This window comes from Spea bombifrons, chromosome 4 (assembly GCF_027358695.1).
Source record: "Spea bombifrons isolate aSpeBom1 chromosome 4, aSpeBom1.2.pri, whole genome shotgun sequence".
In the NCBI taxonomy this organism is placed as follows: domain Eukaryota; kingdom Metazoa; phylum Chordata; class Amphibia; order Anura; family Pelobatidae; genus Spea; species Spea bombifrons.
Window position 1 is genome coordinate 4789813 of NC_071090.1, and position 18734 is coordinate 4808546.

Sequence of the window (18734 nt, forward strand, 5' to 3'; positions counted from 1 at the left end):
AAGGGACATATAGTTAGACTCCCTGCGTTCTCTAAATGGAATGTTCATACATCATCAGAACCATGTGTTAGAGCTGTCAGGGTTTTCTCTTCATACTAAGACCCATAGACATCTGGGGTCTTCTGTGCTTTAGTTTAAGCTCCAGTAGGGTGTTATAAGGCTACATGACCTTCAAAGCTATTGAGAGTTGGTTTCTGTGGCGACTAAGAAACATAGAACCAAAGAACTTGACATGGCATCAGCCCCATTCGCCCCGTCTAGTCTGCCCGTCACCTTCATTTTTTAATCCGCCTCCCGTCTCCTTCTCCTTGGGGTTGTCCTATCTCTGCTGTCCATGCTCCTTGAATCAACCATCTCCGACCTTCTGTATAATCCGGCTTCCACGGTCAGACCGCAGACATCGTTAGAATATTGAGGATCAGAAAGTAGGAGCGTAAATTACCCATTTGCGTCAGCAGTAAGACGCCTGTGGAATTCTAATTGGGGGCGGCATGATGTAGAGCGGCGGTCTGAGCCGATGCAGAGGTCCAAGGTGTAAACAGTCGTACCGGGGAATCCTTACTGGGGCGCACAGAGGTGCGTGCAAAGCGTCTGTCCTATATCATGGCTGGGAAACGCAGAGCCCCCCACGTGAGCAGAAGGGGGCCAGAAGGAAAGAGACGCCCGCTGATGAACATACCGCTTGTTCTCGTCTCCCCCTAAATAAATACATAGACTGGCTTCTGGTGTCACGTTCTAGCGCTCCATTAAGTAGTTCAGGTGGTGCCGGGGGGTCCTGGCTTGTTTTTAGGGAGGTGTAGAAGCCAGAGCTGATCTGGAGTGGAGGACAATCTCAACGGAGGAGTTCTTCATCCTGAACACCTTAACCTCGGAGTGGTTGAGCTCCAAAAAACACCACGTGGCGTCTGAGACTTGCGGCGATCCCTGTTTCTAATGAGCGCGTTGAGAAAATGCGAAGAATTAGTAACCAGCGATGTCGCTAGAAATATTTCCTCAAGCGTCGGAACGAATCAAACGAGCTGCAAAGCCATATCCAAGTTCTATGACTCCGTTGGCGTCCTGGCGCCCTGCGCTGCTCTTTTGGACCCGGTCCAGGACGGGCATTTGCAGCAGTGACAGAAGGTGTCTCCTTTGCCATGTTAAGAGCTCTAATTAAGCTGTGATTCTTCACCGTGCCAGGCTGTGCCCCACCGGTGCCTGCTGCCGCCGCCGCTGACAGCCAGTACGTAGCAGCATCATTTAGCTTTGGGCTGGAGTCCAAATTCCTGAGCTTTCTTAAAATGTCTCCATCACCGGCAGCAAAGAATTTTTCGAGCGACCAACCAGACAGGGCGACGCTCCTGCTTTCATCCCCAGGAGCTCATAGCACGTTAAATAAGAGATACAATGTAGCACACCGAGCCCTAAAATGCCTGGGAAGACGGGGGGCGCCGCTGATCCCACTCTTATCTGACTGATGATAATGGGAGTGCTAATCCCCGGGGCAGCACGTACTTGTTCACAAGAAACTTTACGTAACTCTCTAAAGTTTACTTTTTTCCTCATCGGCAAATAGCACTGAATTTAAAAAAAATCTGTCTCAGTTTAAGGTTTTTGTGGCCGGATCTGTAAAAAAAAGAAGCCAGTTGTCTCGATGTTCCGCGTGAGATAAGAAGGGATAAAACGTGGTCCTCACCGCAGTTTGCCCCTTGGAATAGCTTTTGATCTAAGATAATACAAGAAACACGAGGTCGATGGTAAATAATGGCATGCGGTGGAGACTTTGGCCCCAGGAAGCCCTCTCCCGGCCATTGTCTTCTATATATATGTAAAGGATGATGAGCATTTAAGTTTGTAGCCAAGACGTGTTCCTTTGCTGATCTCATTGCGCTCTCCTGCAGGTCTCCAGGTGGTGCTTAATTCTATCATTAAGGCCATGGTCCCCCTCTTACACATCGCCCTGCTGGTGCTCTTCGTCATTATCATTTACGCCATCATCGGGCTGGAACTTTTCATGGGCAAGATGCACAAGACCTGCTATTACCTGGCGAATGGATATCCAGGTGAGCGCGATCTTCCCTGACCCGTATCATTGAGCCCCAGGTCCAGGTCTAGGTCTTCTTCTAGATGATGCCACCATTAAAAGCTTGTCTACCAATTAGAGGTGTCCTCTGGCTTTTGGTAGCCCCTCTAATCCTCTGCTTTCTTTAGGTAAACCTTACCTGTTCCTTTCTCTCTTTTTGTTTAATTCCTTTAGATATCCCCGCGGAAGATGAACCCTCGCCCTGCGCCCTTGATAGCAATAACGGGCGTCACTGTGCCAATGATACCGTTTGCCGATCCGGCTGGGATGGACCTAAACACGGGATTACGAATTTCGACAACTTTGCCTTTGCCATGCTCACCGTCTTCCAGTGCATCACCATGGAGGGCTGGACAGACGTTCTCTACTGGGTAGGTCGTTTTTCCCTATTGCGATCTACCCATTGTCCTGAAAGGACTCCATTTTGGCTATAAGTATCAGGTCGCCCGTCTTGTGGAGTTTCCACTGGGATGTTGAGATCCTGTCACAAAGCAGCGCTCCATCCAAATAGCGGTAAAACTGTCTTTTGGCAGCCGTCCATGGGCATTTAACGCTCGGTGAGATCGGTGGGGGGAAAGGGGCATCTAGGGCTTTTATGTCCGCTTGTCCTGCAGGGAAAATCCACCATTAAGACTCTGAAGTGGGTTTGTAAAAGGATTGAGATGATGAAAAGCTTTAAAAGTAGATATTGCTCTATGGTATCAATGTACTAAAAGGGTGCACACTGTCACGGGTTAGGGCCAAAGTCCTTCGACTACCTTCAGGAGCTGGAGAACTTCCACTCAAGGGGATGGCGACTGCCTCCACCTCGTAGAACGAGGGAGCCCTGTGCCCTAAAACATTGTGTTTATTGCCCCATCCAACAGTACATTGGTTGTGGTCTGAGGCTGATCTGCCCCTGGTGGTCTGGTCTTGTGGGACATGGGGGGGGTTTAAATCTCTGCCACCACAGATCCTCCATCATCTGCTCTCCAGTTGAGAAGGTAGATCCCTTTTCCCGAAGCCATAGGAGCTTGGCGAGCAGATGATTTAAGTAGCGCTCCATGTTGTCCATGTCCATGTTATTGTATTTAGTAAATAGGGGTCACTGGTCTACGTTTTGTGTCCATGCATGGAGCATCTGGTCTGCCGCCCCTCGCCGCCGTTGCCCCCCTGTCCCTCCTCTCTATTCTTCTAACTACCCCCTTTTTTTGTTTATTTAGATGCAGGATGCCATGGGGTACGAGCTGCCCTGCGTGTATTTCGTCAGCCTCGTCATTTTTGGATCATTTTTCGTCCTAAACCTGGTTCTTGGTGTCCTGAGCGGGTAAGCCGACCGGGTGTTTTGGTTATTTTTTTGGGGGGTGAATCTTTTCTTTTCAGATCATTTTTATGAAATACAAAACGAAAGCTAATAAAGTAAATAAAACATCCAAAATATATGAGAAGATCAAAAATGAAAGCAAATACAATTTCCTGCAGGGGGTGAACGTTACTCTGGAAGTAATACTTTTATTTTTGGCCAACTTAAAAATATTGATATTTGATGGATTTATTAATGTATGAAAAAAAAAAATATATATATTCGGACTTTTACCAAAAAGTCATTTTTTTCTTACTTTTACGTTTTGGTGGTAGGGAGGGTAGATTTAAGCTGTGTGTTACCCCAGACCTGACCAAGGGCAGGGCCCCCGCTACCCCTAACACGGCCAGGGGCCAGAACATGACATACTATGGCCTTTATAAGTGGCCCATTGAGCTGCCGTACACCAGGTAGCCCTGATTGTCCAGTTGGCAGCCTGGTTGGCGGCCACGCGGTTCCTCTATAAAGCTACTATCACAAATAATAGCGGCCCCCCCACCTTCGTCATGGTGGAGACTAGCAGAGGTCATTTTGATATGAAAAATGTACATATCGGTAAAAACTGGGGTGGAGAATAACCTCGCGTGTTTGGTTACCTGTCCGTGGCCATAACATTGCGATTGTTATTTATGAACATAGACCGCTAGCGCCGTAAAAAAAAGAGAGAGGGACGAGAGCTTCAGAAACGCTCCCAAAAGCCGAGTCGCAGTCGAAGCCGGCATTTGATTCGCGGGGAGGAAAAATTACTGGTTCGGTGACAAACGCGGGGACGTGAAGAGCTTATTCAATTTCACCGCAAACAGCTGGGGAAGGAAGCCAGAGTTTTATCCCGCTATGGATACAATTGTTGCTTTTCTTCCTACAAATAATACCTTGAATAAAAAATGTTTATTTCTGATAATAAGCCGCGCCGCGTGTCGCTTAAACACTCGAGATGTGACAGAGGAAGCCGAGGAGATTAGCGGATATTCTTAATCTTTATTTCTGTTCTTTAACCATTAATGATATCATAAGGCACAAAAAAAAAGCGGCTCCGTCCTAACTGGTTTTATGCTGGACTTACCCCATAGCTCCCAACTGTACCTGTTCAGAAGGGACAGTCCCTGTATCAACCTGAAATCCCTCTGTCCCATTTTCCATTGTTCCATTTCCATTGTTACGTGGCGGATATCGGCCCCGGGGGCTAACAGCGGAGACCGGAGGCAATTACTCCCAGTAAGCTGGCCGTGAGAGCCACACACTGTAGTCAGATAAACCTTTAATAACCCGGGGCAGATACCCGCAGGCGGCGTGCGCGGCGAGCGCAGACGTCACTGACTGATATCGGAGAAAGCCGGAGAGTCCTGTGGTTTTATCTGTTTACAAACGGCCTCGTCCGTTCACTCGAGGGCCGGCATCACACAGCAGGAACGAGACGAAATCATCCGAGAACTGTCCTTGGGTGACCCCCCCCCAGGCCCATTCTCCTATAGCTGTTTGGTGAAAGCGCCTCTGGACTCTCATTTACTAATGCCCTCCCAATGCTTGCCGGTGGTGGGGAGGGAGAGAACCCCCCCTTCTCACAGTGGTAGAACAAGTAACGCTTGTTTGCGCATGGTGTCGGGGTGGGAAGCAAGGCGGCTGTATAGTGTTGCTTGGGAAGCCATGGCAGAGGAACGTGACGCTTCTGCAGTATTGTATTTATTATAAAATAATTGTATAACAATTTATACAATTTGAATAACGCCATTGTTTTGAGGACCGTGGACCTTAACCCCTTCTAGGCAGCCTTTAGCTCTTCAGATGCACTTCTGCGGCTCCATCATGCACATAAATCCCAACGTTCCTGGGTCCTTCACCAAGATACTCCAGCATGCCACCATGGGTCCGTCCACAATTCGCTGGGAGAGATTTAACTTAATGGCACTCTCTGCCCATGGCCGCTTTATGTTCATTCCGACTTCCCAACAGTCCTAATAAATGGGCAAGACTTCTGACCGTCAGCTGCTATGGCTCTCGACGACTGGTCAAATGCGCCGGGGGGGGCATTGGTCCATAGCTTCACGTGGAAGCAGCCAGGGCTTGATTTCATAAAACAATCTCAGGTCACACATTTTTTTAAGCTTCTATTGACTCCTTGAGTGAGTAAGTAAGTCTCTTGAGTCCAACCGTATTTAGTCTACCTCATTTTTTAGGAGCTGATGCCTCATCCCGTCCATGTCTCGCCCTGGGTTTGCTTTTCTTAGTTTCTCTGCCCCATTACACGTCTCGCTCCATAAGCCAAAATTCTTCTTTTCCGACAGAGAGTTTTCCAAAGAGCGCGAGAAGGCGAAAGCCAGAGGGGACTTCCAAAAACTAAGAGAGAAGCAGCAGCTAGAAGAAGACCTGAAGGGCTATCTAGACTGGATCACCCAGGCTGAAGACATCGACCCGGAGAATGAGGACGAGGATATCGATGAGGATAAACCGCGGAACAGTAAGAGCCCAGGGGTTCTTCACATGCATGTTAAATGTGGACCTACATGGACTATGAAACGTGGCTTGTTACATTTGTAAAACGGCAAACTAATCCGGTAATTATTCTTAGGAGGAGAATAGGGAGGGTACGTGGGCACTTTTACGCCAAGGATAGCTTTCGTTTTCAGGCTTTTGCTCCAATTTATGACGTTTCCGACAAGGACAGTGCCCCATGGTCCTACCCAATCAAGTATGGATGTGAGGCTACTGGCTCTTGGTTAGTGGACCTTTTCCAGTTCTACTTGCTCTAATATGCTAATGGATATGTAGGAACCGTATCTAAGAAGGATAATCCATCCTTGACATGGTTTCATGGGTACCATATTGACGTCATAGACTTGGAAGCTGTTGACTAGCGCCGCGCATCCAATGAGTGATCCAATCTCTGCTCAGCCTACATCCCATTGGCTACACAGAAGAAGGTGTCACCTCCATTCCCCAACAAAGACAACCCCCCCCCCAAAAAAAAAAATAGCCGGTTACCAACCATGATATCTCTGCCCCGGGTTAGGACCTCTCCTAAGTCTAGTCTGATTCGGTTTAGGATCCACGGACGTTTGTGCCGTAATGAACGCAGACATTTGTCAGATTGGGAGAGGACAGGGGGGGGGCGCTTAGCGTAAATCCTTCACTATGATTTGTTGGTGGTGGGCAGGGAGCAGGCTGGTCGATCTTCTTTCTTCATCGGCCTCCACCGAGGCGTAAAATAATTCTCCGCTAAATTTAACAGGATTATCCGGAAAATCCAACCTTTGAAGGCATCCTGCGTGGGCTTTGATTAATGCCAGGGTGGTGGACGTGGCGGTCTGAGGACACGCTGACAATAGCGATGCAGACAGTATTATATCACCATGTCAGATGCATTTATATTTATTCAATGCATCTGGGCACACGGCGCTCTAATAACCGCTAACAATAATGGATGGCTAGGAATGTATTCTGCGATAAATCAAATCAGATTTTTTGCTTTCATTTTTTTTTTGCTCAAGCAGATGCTGCCGCAAGGTTAAGCGCTGCGTGTCACTTCCGTCCTTATCAGACTGCAACCCCCATCACTGTCAGCCCGGTGCTGATGGGAGTTGCACTTTTACAACAGCTGGAGGGATGCAGGAAACTCATACCTGTTCCGAATTCTATAAATCACATGGATAAGAAGGGTGCAAAAAATACATCATATGAAAAAAAAAATAATAATAATAAAAAAAATATAAATAAAAAAAAATAATTAAAAAATTAAATAATAATAATAAATAATAATAATAAAATAATAATAATAATTAAAAAATAAAAATAAAATAATAATAATAAAAAATAATAATAAAACAAATAATTAAAAAATAAAAACAAAATAATAATAATAATAAAAAAAAATAATAATAAAATAATACTAATATTATATAACATTGCTACATTGAAACACACGGTCTGTTCCTTCTTGCAGTGAGCATGCCAACCAGCGAGACGGAATCCGTGAATACGGACAATGTGGGCAGTGGGGACGTGGATGAAGAGAGCTGCGGCGTGCGTCTTGCGTGAGTAGACATCGACTCGCTTTTAAATTGGGCCCACAACGGACATGTTTTGCCCAAATTCTTAATTTTAGCTGAAAAGTATCAGGATTCTTGTGACCCCTCGCGGTTCACACTCCAAGACTCAATGGGGGTGAAACAGAAATGAGTTTTTGTAAAAAAAATAAGTGATTCAGCTGCAAAAGTGGTCCTATCACTATAACGCCCCAAATAACCAGATGGGGGGGATAAAAATAATCTCAGAGCGAATGCAATTTATCCTCGTCCTGTAATTGTGATGAATACCCGGGCGACGTGTCTGACTCCGCTCCACTTCTATGTCTTTCAGGCACAGGATCTCCAAGTCTAAATTTAGGTAAGTAGTAAACTTTTAAAGTCCCACGGAATAAAATCTTATTGTCCTTAAGCATAACCCCCCAGCACTGTATACAGTAATATAACCCCCCAGCGCTGTATACAGTAATATAACCCCCAGCGCTGGATACAGTAATATAACCCCCCAGCGCTGTATACAGTAATATAACCCCCAGCGCTGTATACAGTAATATAACCCCCAGCGCTGTATACAGTAATATAACCTCCAGCGCTGTATACAGTAATATAACCCCCCAGCACTGTATACAGTAATATAACCCCCCAGCGCTGTATACAGTAATATAACCCCCAGCGCTGGATACAGTAATATAACCCCCCAGCGCTGTATACAGTAATATAACCCCCAGCGCTGTATACAGTAATATAACCCCCAGCGCTGTATACAGTAATATAACCTCCAGCGCTGTATACAGTAATATAACCCCCCAGCGCTGTATACAGTAATATAACCACCAGCGCTGTATACAGTAATATAACCCCCAGCGCTGTATACAGTAATATAACCCCCAGCGCTGTATACAGTAATATAACCCCCCCAGCGCTGTATACAGTAATATAACCCCAGCACTGTATACAGTAATATAACCCCCAGCGCTGTATACAGTAATAACCCCCAGCACTGTATACAGTAATATAACCCCCAGCGCTGTATACAGTAATATAACCCCCAGCGCTGTATACAGTAATATAACCCCCAGCGCTGTATACAGTAATATAACCCCCAGCGCTGTATACAGTAATATAACCCCCCAGCGCTGTATACAGTAATATAACCCCAGCGCTGTATACAGTAATAACCCCCCAGCACTGTATACAGTAATATAACCCCAGCACTGTATACAGTAATATAACCCCCAGCGCTGTATACAGTAATATAACCCCCAGCGCTGTATACAGTAATATAACCCCCAGCGCTGTATACAGTAATATAACCCCCCAGCGCTGTATACAGTAATATAACCCCCAGCGCTGTATACAGTAATATAACCCCCAGCGCTGTATACAGTAATATAACCCCCCAGCACTGTATACAATAATAACCCCCAGCGCTGTATAAAGTAATATAACCCCCAGCGCTGTATACAGTAATATAACCCCCAGCGCTGTATACAGTAATAACCCCCCAGCGCTGTATACAGTAATATAACCCCCAGCGCTGTATACAGTAATAACCCCCCAGCGCTGTATACAGTAATAACCCCCAGCGCTGTATACAGTAATATAACCCCCAGCACTGTATACAGTAATATAACGTACCTGGGCAAGCACTCTCTTCCTCGCAGGAGCTCACACAGTTTTGAAAGGGAAAATATCTCCAGTAACCCACCCGGCCAGGAATTAGGAAATCAATCACAATCGCCAAATGTTTTACAAGATAATTACCGGCTGCACAGATACTCGGTGCTAATTACAGACCACCCACTCTGACGGCTGAGTTGGCTTTGCGACAATAGATAAGTGTAATTGAGTGTTAAAGGGTATTTTCTTGTGTTTAACCAACAGATGCCCAAGAGGGATTAATACAATTTTGCATAATAATTATTTATTGTTTTATATTGCGCCATCATATTCCGTGGCGCTGTACAATGAGACAGCTGTGCATATCCGGCTGACACCCAGCCAAGGGGTTAACATGCATATGATGGCGGAGAGGTCATGGTGTCCCCCATGCTGCGGGCCATGGGAGCGTTTCCCTGCCACTGATTGGCTGATTTAAGCAGCAAATCGGTGTTGAGAATCTTAAGACCACTTAGGAGGGGAGGGGCTCCAGCTCTATAGCTGCAGCTTCCCCCTATGATAAGTGTTGTTTTAATATAATTAGTTTTTTTATATTTTTTTTTAAAGAATGCATAATAATTATGATTATTAATAATAATTAATTATTATTATTATTATTATTTTAGTTAATTTAGCGGGCTTCACTTCAATCAGTTATGAAAAAAAGATAGAAATAAAAAAAAATATCCATAAATCAAAGAAATCAACAGCAAATGTTTACACCATTCATTCATGACCTTCAGCTGGGATCTTGGGGGATCTGAAGAACGGAATCCTGCGCGTTGTCTCGCAGATCTCGGCAGGGACAGACGGTCTGTCCACCTCCCATCCGTGGAGACCGCGACCTGGCAGAGAAATGGACTTTATCTAATTACCATCGTTATAAATAAACAATTAACAACGCATTAGCGGTTAATTAGCAAGCAATATGTTTGAGGATGTAGTACCTGAAAAACCATGCGTGGTAGGGTCTCCTGGGACATGCTCTCGCTTTTGGAAGCCGTATTCGTTTATGTAACCCAAAGTAATTCCCCGAAAGTCCTCCAAGATCCACCACCGTTCACTGATGGGGCTTCATAGACTTGAGGAGATGCCTGTAAGGTAAAGGCACCCCGGTTACGCCTTGTAAACCACCTTTCCTTCTCTGTAGTCGTTACTGGAGGCGGTGGAACCGGTTCTGCAGGAGAAAGTGTCGAGCGGCAGTAAAATCAAACATCTTCTACTGGTTGGTTATATTCCTGGTTTTTCTGAACACGCTGACCATCGCTTCAGAGCATTACAACCAACCCGACTGGCTGACCGAAGTCCAAGGTGAGTCATTTAAACAAATCTGGAAGTTCTACTGGATCTGCTCTGATTACTGTATGGTCACCAAGTGTTTGAGTATTAAATAGTAAAAACAAAACCCTATGGTCTAAATAACTTGAAGGACATCCACCCAAGGGTCTAGGAGAGCCTTGGCCTAGGATGTATGATCTAGAACTGGTGGCCTCCAATCAATGATTCCAACTTTCTTATGTTGCCACGTCCAGACACAGCAAATAAAGTCCTCTTGGCTCTGTTCACCGCGGAGATGCTCCTAAAGATGTACAGTCTAGGGCTCCAGGCGTACTTTGTGTCACTCTTCAACCGATTCGACTGCTTCATCGTCTGCGGTGGGATCCTGGAGACCATTCTGGTGGAGACCAAGATAATGTCCCCTCTGGGAATCTCTGTCCTGCGCTGTGTGCGTCTTCTCAGGATCTTCAAGATCACCAGGTAACCTTCCCGCATTATAGCGAACTCTATAATAAAATTAACCTAGGGTGATGGAGGAGAACAGAGCCGACCACCATACACAATGAGATTAGGCAATGTATCAAACAAGGGCCCTTCATAACCGGGCAGCACATTGGGGGGGGGCTGAAACACATTGCCCTGCAGGGGGTGGGAGGATAGCAACTCAGAGATCTGTGAATGTGGTGTATGAGTGAGGAACGGCTTGGGACCCCAGAGGAAGGGCTGAGTTACCCTGTAAGGAGGGCAAACCTTAGCTTTTCTTGTGACTCCATAGACAACTAGTTGCCCCGAGCGTTGAAGCTGCTCAGAAAGTAATGCCGTTACCTTTCATTCTTCCCCTCCGAGCGGTAAATGACTCAATCGCATGGCTTCTCCTTCCAGGTACTGGAACTCCCTGAGTAATCTCGTGGCCTCGCTGCTCAATTCCGTGCGATCCATCGCATCCCTGCTTCTCCTGCTCTTCCTCTTCATCATTATCTTCTCACTGCTGGGAATGCAGCTCTTCGGGGGCAAGTTTAACTTCGACGAGATGCAGACGCGCAGGAGCACGTTTGATAATTTCCCGCAGGCTCTACTCACCGTCTTTCAGGTGCAGAAGTACACGTTTTGCTCGGTGCAATACAAAAAAGTATTCATAGCTCTCAAATGTCCTCGTTTAGATTGGACAGTCCCTGCTTGGGCAACGAGGGACTATTCCAAAGAAAGCAGCCTGTAACTTCTAAAATACCTACTTCTTTCTCAGAATTCCAAACGATTATTTGGTTCTGCAAACTGCGTTATGGTATCGCTGACTTGTTTCGGTATTTAATGGCCCGAGTTTTCTTTTCAATTCAGATCCTTACTGGTGAAGACTGGAATTCGGTGATGTATGATGGAATAATGGCTTATGGGGGACCGTCCTTCCCTGGGATGCTGGTCTGCATCTACTTCATCATCCTCTTCATCTGTGGCAACTGTATCCTTAATCCACGCTTCCTCTTTAATAGATAATAAATGTTATTCGTTAAATAAAATCTAAATTTGAGGGCATTTTTGAGTGTTAGATAGAGTTCTTTAAGAAATTTGGTCACACAAAAAATAACATGTTGAATAAAACAAATGCAATAAACAGATTTAGAGCCTTTTGGTTCTTTCGGACCTTTTCCACAGTTTCTTTAACCCCCAACAAACAGATATCCTTCTGAACGTCTTCTTGGCCATCGCTGTGGACAACTTGGCAGATGCCGAGAGCCTGACGTCTGCCCAGAAGGAGGAGGAAGAAGAGAAGGAGAGGAAGAAACTGGCCAGGTGAGCCCAGCTGCTTCACTCCCATCACCCTCGGAATACATTTTTCTTGGGTCTAAATGTTCTCTGTAGGTACTTTCTGCCATTCAGCAAGGACTCACGCTGTGATCGGGCTACTCAATCCCATGCAATGTTTTATGGATTTTAACAATATTTTTGGTCTGATTTCACACTTTTTAGAATGTTGACAATTATTTCAGATTTAATGGAATTTCCTCATTTTTTAGGACGGCCAGTCCAGAGAAGAAGCCAGAAAACGAGATCCTGGGGAAGTCTCCTGTGCCGCCCCAAGAAGAGAGCAAGGAGAAGATAGAACTGAAAGCCATCACGGCAGATGGGGAGTCTCCTCCTGCTACCAAGGTGCGGAGGACACCATAGGACTTCTTTAAAAAAAAATGGTGGTCGTAGCCAATCGGAAGTAAACAGACCGATCCCTGCACTCTGGTTGGCAGAGCTGATTAGGTTTTAACCAATCAGATTTCAGAATGTGTCATCGATCTATCCGTTTGAATTAATTGAAATGCTTCCTTTTGATCGCATTGCCTGTTCTTTGCAGATCAACGTGGAGGAATATTCTTCCAATGAGAATGAGGAGAAGACTCCATATCCCAGCCCCAACGAGACCCCAGGTAGAGTATCTTCCACTGTTCTCTCAATTCCGAATATGAATATCAACCTCTATCAGAAAAAGGCAACCCCCCCGACTGATCTACGGCTCCCACGAGTCTTGGCGAGATATTCGTAGCCATTATGGTCGCGTTCAACGGCTTGACAGCTACCGTCTAGTAGTTTGAGATAGAACCTTAGCGTTTTAACGTATCGTTTTAATACTCCTTCCTGAACATGGATAAGAAAATGAATATAACCTTATTAGAACCCAAGAAAAAAATGGACTCTTTTGCTGAAGTCGATACCTTTTTATTGAACAATGTAAAAAAAAAATAAAAAAATAATAATAAAATAAATAAATAATAATAATAAAAAGAATAATAAAAAAATATATATATTAAAAAAATCACATTAGATTACAGGACCTCAAAGGTCTCTTTTTTCGTAGATGGAATGTAGCGCACATGCAGCTCATGGTAGAAACACTTGGCACGGAGTGATAAAAGCATTATTTTTGGCCGGCACAATGTAAAGATGCTTCGGAATGGGACATCTGTCACTTTGTTAACCTGACGGGGTCCCTTTAAGGATGTGAGTTTGGATGCCCCACTGCTCAGAGTGTGTGATTTACCCAAGTTTAATAAAAAATATGTTTTTTTAGGGGAAGAGGAAGAAGAGGAGCCTGAGATGCCTGTTGGTCCTCGTCCACGGCCCCTGTCTGAGTTACACATTAAGGAGAAAGCCGTCCCCATGCCTGAAGCCACAGCTTTCTTCATATTCCGACCGGACAACAGGTGTGTGCCGCAATCAGAATGATGGATAAGTAACCAAGTCCCTTCCTCCATAGACTTTCATCAGTCAGAGTGTCCGGCTGGGTGATTAAGACCAAGTCATACTATTGTTTACCGCTGTATCGTATCATAAGGAGCCAATGAGTTGTTCTAGTAGATTGGACTCAGATAGTAGAACCAAAAAGTACTTTGTACTCCGCAGAACGGACACACGAGCCATTTTATTTAATCGGTCCTGCAGTCTCAGGTGCCGGGCCCCCGGGGCACTTCGAGAACCGGTTCTGTGTCACTCCTGTCCTTCTGCCCCAGAAGACGTGTTATTTCTGGAGTTCTCCGGCTCCCGTGCTTTGTGATCTAGTTTTTTTTTTATTGCCTATTTCACTGTAACTTTGTTAATTAGAGCAAAGATCCGTCACGCCGCGACCATCCGGCTCCGTCAAAGGAAACGTCCCACTTAAAAGCAAATGGGGCAAATGCAAAATGGGGGCAATTCTGCAGGACCCCCCCCATGGAAGGGTAGCACCAAGGCAGCCTCCACGTGCATTGAAGTGCATATGATGGATGGAGCTGCCTTTAGGCAGCTCTAAGGGTTTTAGGGGACAATTATGGGGGCGTAAAAACCGGGGTGCAGAAGTCCCCATGACCCTACTCCGAGACACATTTCATCAGCGACGTTAACCATTTCCGGTCCGTGCCGTTACAGGTTCCGCCTCCACTGCCACCGAATCGTCAACAACAACATCTTCACGAACCTGATCCTCTTCTTCATCCTGCTGAGCAGCATTTCCCTGGCGGCGGAGGATCCAGTGCGCCACCACTCCTTCAGAAACCAAGTACGCCAACCGCGCGCCTCGTGTCCGGGGTATGGGAGTGTTGGATCCAGACCACGGACCACTCCACGGCCGAACGGCCCCCAACGTGCATCTCAAGACTGTTTAACCACTTCAGTGCCGAGGGCTGGGTAACGTGCTGCTCGCCCCCTCTTGCACTGAAAGGTTTAACCTCAATCTGTTACCTATTAAAGATAAGGGGGGAGGGTTCAATTCAGTTTTATTCATTATTTTTTATCTTTTTACAAAGTTTTCCATAAAAAAAAATTATTTCAACCTAGCCAGCCAATCCGGTAGAGGCGGTTAGATTCATATTACCAAAAATGGGGGGTTGTCTGTCCGCTGAAGGGGAATTTACCCTGATTTCCCATTGGATAGGCCTTACCAAAGACAAAAATGTTTAGGCCAATGAAAATGTACTTTGTTATTACATAATAATGCATACCTCCCGAGTGTCCTATTTAGGAAGACCAGTCCCTCTTTGTGCCCCTTTTTTTCCCTCCCCTGGTGCCCCTCTTTTCTGGGAGCCCTAAAAGCCCCAATAATGTGTACAGAAACCGCAGAAAATGACTTTATAAATTAAACTTTTCATGTCTTCTAAACGTCTAGAATTCATATCATTGTTGGAGTCTATAACGATATAATTGGGGTTCACCCCAAGTTAAAGTATTTTTGTCACCCGTAGAGTATAATAACTGTCTATATGTTATTTATATTTTAAATAAATTATTTAATTGGATCTGAGTTTTGGGAAATTTATTCGGAATATTCGGAATCCTGTTAAAAAAAGAAACTCAATATATAGACAGTTTTTATTTCTCTGTTCATTACAGTCTTAGCGTATAGCGTGTATACAGTACATAGTATATCTATGGCATGTATTTTGCTTTGTTAAATATAATATTTCTTTTTTTCTTATAACTGAGGCCATGAAAGAGTCATCCGCCTGGAATCAAGATTTAAGAAGTCAATTTTCCCAAATTTTCCCCCCTTTTTGACTCATTTTTGCCCCCCCCCCCGTTGTTTGTGTTTTGCAGGTTGTATTTTATTTTGATATAGTTTTCACCGTCATTTTCACCATAGAAATAGCTCTTAAGGTAAACTCGTAGGTCCCGGGCCCTGCTTATCGCTTCGTGCAGAACTAACACATGCGGGCGTCCTGTCTTCTCCCGTCTTCTCCTGCTTTAACTCCGCTCTGCTTGTCTTTCAGATCCTAGGAAATGCTGACTATGTTTTTACGAGTATCTTTACTTTAGAAATTATCCTCAAGGTAAAAGCACATAAGTTCGTTTTTTTATTGCATCCTTCCCCGGGGCTCAGTTTTAAGCGTGGGTGGGGCTTAGGATCCATCAGGGAGGATCATGGCGGCTCCACCAAGCTCAGAGCCACCCCTGAGGATATGCCATTCACGCCGCAACTTGCGTAAAATAATCTTTCCTATGAGTTAAGCATCGCCCTGACATTTAAAGTGTCAAAAGAGAATTAAAAAAAAAATGTTAATGCCCCAACCTTGACTGGCTCCTTGAAGGCTCCAAACACCCTTAATGGGGTAAATAGCTTTGGAAGCGAGAAACTAATTCACGATAGGTAAAAAAATGATTTTCCACCTCTCTCTCTCTCTTTCTACTCTCTAACAGCTGGATACTGGTTGTTACCCCTCCGTGCGTACAGCTGCCCAGAGGGGTAAATCCCAGTACCCCGTTTTATCTCTCTGCGTGTCCCTGTGGGCTGGATCTATGTATTAGCTGCAGCGGTTCAATTTCTTTATTAAATAGCCATAAACTAAGTAATAATTTTCAGTTGCGAACGAGCAAAGGGGGCTATGTATATAAAAAAAAGTGATTCTGGTGCAACGTTTGAAAAAGCACAATGGTCGCCATGGCAACTATTAGAACCCTCCAATCCACGGGAATATCTAAACGGTTGCTATGTCGATAGGACCACTTTTTCAAGCTTTACATCGCATTTCTCCACCAAGAGCCTGGCTGTCCTGCCCTGGCCACTAGGGGGCATGTTTGCAACGCCATCAATTCTAGCCCCGGGCTACGCGACTCACTCTTAAATTCATCATTATTCGCACGCAGGGCTGCGGCCGGTAATATTAACAAGGAATACAGCGTTATATAGAATACCGTGTTACATAGTAGCTGTAATAGATCCGGGTCACTAGGGTAATATTATTCTTCATGTTAAATTCAATTATTTATTATTTTTATTATATTTATTACACTAACCCCATTTTCTGTAAGCTGATATGTAAATATTCACATTTTTTAAAGTGGAAAAACATCTAATATACCATGGAACTGCTTATGATTTGGGGGGGGTTTACGATGCCCCTTCTCTTCTTATTTCTGCAGTTATAAAACCTGAATATGAAAAAAAATATTTTTAAAAAAATAGTAAATGACATCATTTGCTAATCAGATTTCTAGGAAAAGTATACAGAAATATTTATTCTGACTCCCTTTAACCAAAGAGCTGGAATAACCAAATACGATCCCAAAGATATCCTTCGGGCTGATAAAATAATAATAATAATAATAATAAAATAATACATATATTTTAAAACAAATATGGCAGCCCTAACTAATGTGAAAGAGGCAGAATCAGAGTTATTATTATATTCTTTAAATTAGGGACGTGTGCATTTTACCCAGAATTCCGCTTGTTTCGGCAGCCAATCACTGTGCGGAAAAGATCCCTTTAACCGAGAAAGCAATAACGTTAATATATCCCCGTGATTTGGAATCGATGACGTAAAACAAGTCACATGATCTTTAAATTCAAAAAATGGGGAAAAAAGTGAATATTTATAAATAGTGGCGCTGTAACTAACAATCTGTGTGACGCTGGCTGGATCGGGGGGCTTGGAGTGTTGTACTTGGGGGGTGTTCTGCGGGATTGGAGAGCCGGGGGGGCTTTATTAATGGCTTCTGACGGACTCTTTTCAGATGACCGCTTATGGGGCGTTTTTGCACAAGGGCTCCTTCTGCAGGAACTACTTCAACATCCTGGACCTGCTGGTTGTAAGCGTGTCGCTCATCTCGTTCGGCATACAGTGAGTGGAACCCAACGATTAGATTGCTTGATCCCGTAACAGTACGCTGATAGCTCTCCTTCTTAAAGGGACTGTGAAGGTTGGCAGCTATGGGTGCCGTGTGTACCGTGGCACACATTCTCAGGTCCTTCAGGTCCGATCGCACGTAGACTCACGATGCCGGGTTATGACATCATACCCTGGCACGTGCAAATTTGCTAAGAAGAGGAATCTGCCTGACCCCCCCCCCTAGGTGGTCCCACCTCGCGTGTGGCGTGTGTCATGCCTGAGGGGTATCCAAACATCTCATCCCTTGTTTGGCATTCATTTCAGATCCAGCGCTATTAACGTAGTGAAGATTTTGCGGGTCCTGAGAGTTTTGCGGCCGCTCCGAGCTATTAACCGGGCTAAAGGCCTTAAGGTGGGTACCAGACGCACAGTCCTAGAGGTAAAATAACTCACCTGTATTCCAGATAGCACATAGTTAAAGATGCTGTTCTGTATATATATATTGATCTCTAGCATATCCGGCAAAGAAAAGCAACCCAAGCAGTCGCTTTATTCGTTCCATTTAAAAATGTCGCATAATGTTCCAAGTAGTCATTTCTGCTGTTATGGTAACAAAGCTTTTCGGCCAACCAGTGCCCTTTATCTTTGCCTTGTGACCACACAGGTAAAGGGGCTTAGCGATTCGAAAGTGCACCATGCGTTGTACGGAAATGTCTGTATTTGTCCGCATACGGGACGCTCGCGCATTCTGTTTAACCACGCGAACGCCATCGCTGATGTGTTGCGCATTTCCCTCCTCAGCACGTGGTGCAGTGCGTGTTTGTGGCGATCCGCACCATCGGAAACATCGTCATTGTCACCACTCTGCTACAGTTCATGTTCGCCTGTATCGGGGTACAACTTTTTAAGGTGAGGCGCGGGGAGCATTCGAGTGTTGTAGCCAGGGCTACGTCCCTTAACTGGCATGCGGTGGTCCCACAATTAATGCCAAGTGGTGTAAAAGTGGCCCTTGCTGCAGGAGCCCATAGGCCGATGGTGGCCCTTTTGCTGGCAGCTCCTCTATTCATTTATTCCAAGCCATGCGCGTGTTGGTCATCAACATGCAGCAACACAAATCTTATTTCGAACTATTTTAAATATGGACACGCATGGCACACGCCGCTTAATATGATCAGATGTTCCTGTGGAGCTCACATATGTTCAGTAGCGTGTTCCACAAGAACTATCTTGGCCTATATATATTGATATTCTAGATGGGGTGTGAAGTTCTACCCATAACAACAAAGGGCTATCCAGACTATCTATATCTA

General features: G+C 45.0%; 1 protein-coding gene across 3 annotated transcripts in view; it reads left to right on the forward strand.

Annotated features, from left to right (window-relative positions):
• The window catches only part of CACNA1C (calcium voltage-gated channel subunit alpha1 C), a 155528-nt gene that overhangs the window by 107764 nt on the left and 29030 nt on the right, over nt 1-18734 (forward strand). For 2 of the 3 annotated variants that reach the window (XM_053461816.1, XM_053461815.1), the window contains exons 6-24: nt 1881-2042; nt 2237-2433; nt 3265-3368; nt 5687-5859; nt 7342-7432; nt 7758-7784; nt 10233-10393; nt 10615-10840; nt 11243-11450; nt 11696-11816; nt 12034-12148; nt 12373-12505; nt 12702-12774; nt 13416-13548; nt 14249-14378; nt 15413-15472; nt 17330-17436; nt 17749-17836; nt 18226-18333. In XM_053461816.1, the coding sequence (XP_053317791.1) occupies nt 1881-2042; nt 2237-2433; nt 3265-3368; nt 5687-5859; nt 7342-7432; nt 7758-7784; nt 10233-10393; nt 10615-10840; nt 11243-11450; nt 11696-11816; nt 12034-12148; nt 12373-12505; nt 12702-12774; nt 13416-13548; nt 14249-14378; nt 15413-15472; nt 17330-17436; nt 17749-17836; nt 18226-18333 (2417 nt within the window). Of the gene's footprint in view, nt 1-1880; nt 2043-2236; nt 2434-3264; nt 3369-5686; nt 5860-7341; nt 7433-7757; nt 7785-10232; nt 10394-10614; nt 10841-11242; nt 11451-11695; nt 11817-12033; nt 12149-12372; nt 12506-12701; nt 12775-13415; nt 13549-14248; nt 14379-15412; nt 15473-15585; nt 15646-17329; nt 17437-17748; nt 17837-18225; nt 18334-18734 lie in introns of all 3 variants that reach the window. The other variant, XM_053461817.1, reaches the window with a different exon arrangement.